At 33.2% G+C, this 1,582-nt stretch overlaps 1 protein-coding gene across 1 annotated transcript in view; it reads left to right on the top strand.

Moving 5' to 3' along the window:
• Positions 1-1,316: 1,316 nt before the first annotated feature.
• Positions 1,317-1,582, top strand: part of LOC107095238 (receptor activity-modifying protein 3-like) — a 19,963-nt gene continuing 19,697 nt past the window's right edge. Inside the window, exon 1 of the mRNA XM_015391240.1 lies at positions 1,317-1,334. Within this exon, the coding sequence (XP_015246726.1) occupies positions 1,317-1,334 (18 nt within the window). The remainder of the gene's footprint in view (positions 1,335-1,582) is intronic.

Genomic DNA, 1,582 nt, shown 5'->3' with positions numbered 1-1,582 from the left:
TATATTTAGCTCACTCTCTTGGTTGGTGCCCTGCTGAGTGTCTTCAAGCCTAATCGGCCTCTTTTAAAGTGTTTGTCCAGAGCTGTGATGTGTTGAGGGAGAGAACAACAAAAATATTGACCATAGAATGTGAAGCCTCGAAGATTTATAAATAACTTAAGAGGAGCATGGAGATCCAATTATCCATTCCACCTTCAACTGATTTTAGTCTCCGCTTTGATAAGTTCAAAGCATTTACTGTTAAATATCTAAACTCTAATTGTTAAGTTTTTATAAAGACCCTAAAAATTGAGAATAATTATTGGCACAACCTGTTAGATTATATTAGTTTGCCTCCTACAAGTGGCTAGATGACCTTTGTAACTCGGCTCCATGAATAATAGACTTTTATCCATTAATGACAAGCATCCTCTCCACCATGCATTTGTCTTGCTCCCTTTATGATAATGCGTTCAAACGAGCTAATAAAGACTCTTCTATTATAATCCTAATTAACCGGAACCAATACTGCGGTAAACAGAAATGTTAATGTTTTGCCAACATTAAGTGTATTTTTTTAATCAATTTGTTGAAGATTGTTTAAATAGATCTCCTGTTCCAATTTAAATTATCAGGATTCTTCTTCTAACTTGGTAGATCATTACGTACCGGTCTGAAAAACACACTATCATGAAGAAGCTTTTGGCTGCTCTATGTACCTGCAGTATGACATGTTTAACATAGTATTGATTCACAAAAGCAAATGTCGTCTCATTTAAATTATTTATAACTAGTTTAGAAAGTTTTTTTCAATGGGATTTTGTAGTATTATCACAGAAAGAAGTTTAGAAAAAAACATAAGGATGAAAACACAAACCCCCAGTTAGAAATCACATGTGATATGTTTTATCCAAGGTGCCGTAAAAATTGCAGATGCATTCAAATATAGTTTATCTGCAAAGTCAGTAACCCAGCAGTTTATAAGAATGTTTGAATAAGCTAATAGGAAAAGGGTTCTTGAAAGATATGTGCTTATCAGCTTAACGCTTTGTTGAGAATTTATTGTTAAAGAATTGTCTGCAAAATTTTATGCAGTTTTTCTTAAAGTGCTCTGCATTTTAAAAAAGTTGGAAGTAACAGTTGTTCTTTTACTCTATCAAACTATGAAGGAGACTTCTAAAAATCATGGGTATGTGCTTAAAAGTAAATAACTGTGTCATCTACATATAAGTTAACCACGATGTTTAAAATGGTGTATCACTGCGTATTATCCATACAAAAACTTTGCCATGATTTGAACCCTGTTAGGCACCCATATGACTATGGTTACACTATCGATGTATATAAAGGTGGAGGTAACATCAGTCAATAGCAAAATACAAAAAATCCAGTATGCCTTTTGTGTTCTATGATCAATAAAAATCAAAAGGAAAGGAGGATGAGAGTTGCAATCCCATCTCATTAAAAAAACAAATGACAGCAAACTCATCTAATGAGAAATAAGTCGTGAAGAAAGCTAGTTAAAAACATGAAATCTTAGTGGCTTAATTTAAACATACTGTGCACTGCCTCAGTTCTTTGCTGTGTGACTTTAAATTAACAT

The sequence above is a fragment of the Cyprinodon variegatus genome, unplaced genomic scaffold (assembly GCF_000732505.1).
Source record: "Cyprinodon variegatus isolate N-32 unplaced genomic scaffold, C_variegatus-1.0 Scaffold533, whole genome shotgun sequence".
Lineage (NCBI taxonomy): Eukaryota > Metazoa > Chordata > Actinopteri > Cyprinodontiformes > Cyprinodontidae > Cyprinodon > Cyprinodon variegatus.
Note: the sequence above shows the minus strand (reverse complement) of the source record. Positions and strands in the feature narration are given on the sequence as shown.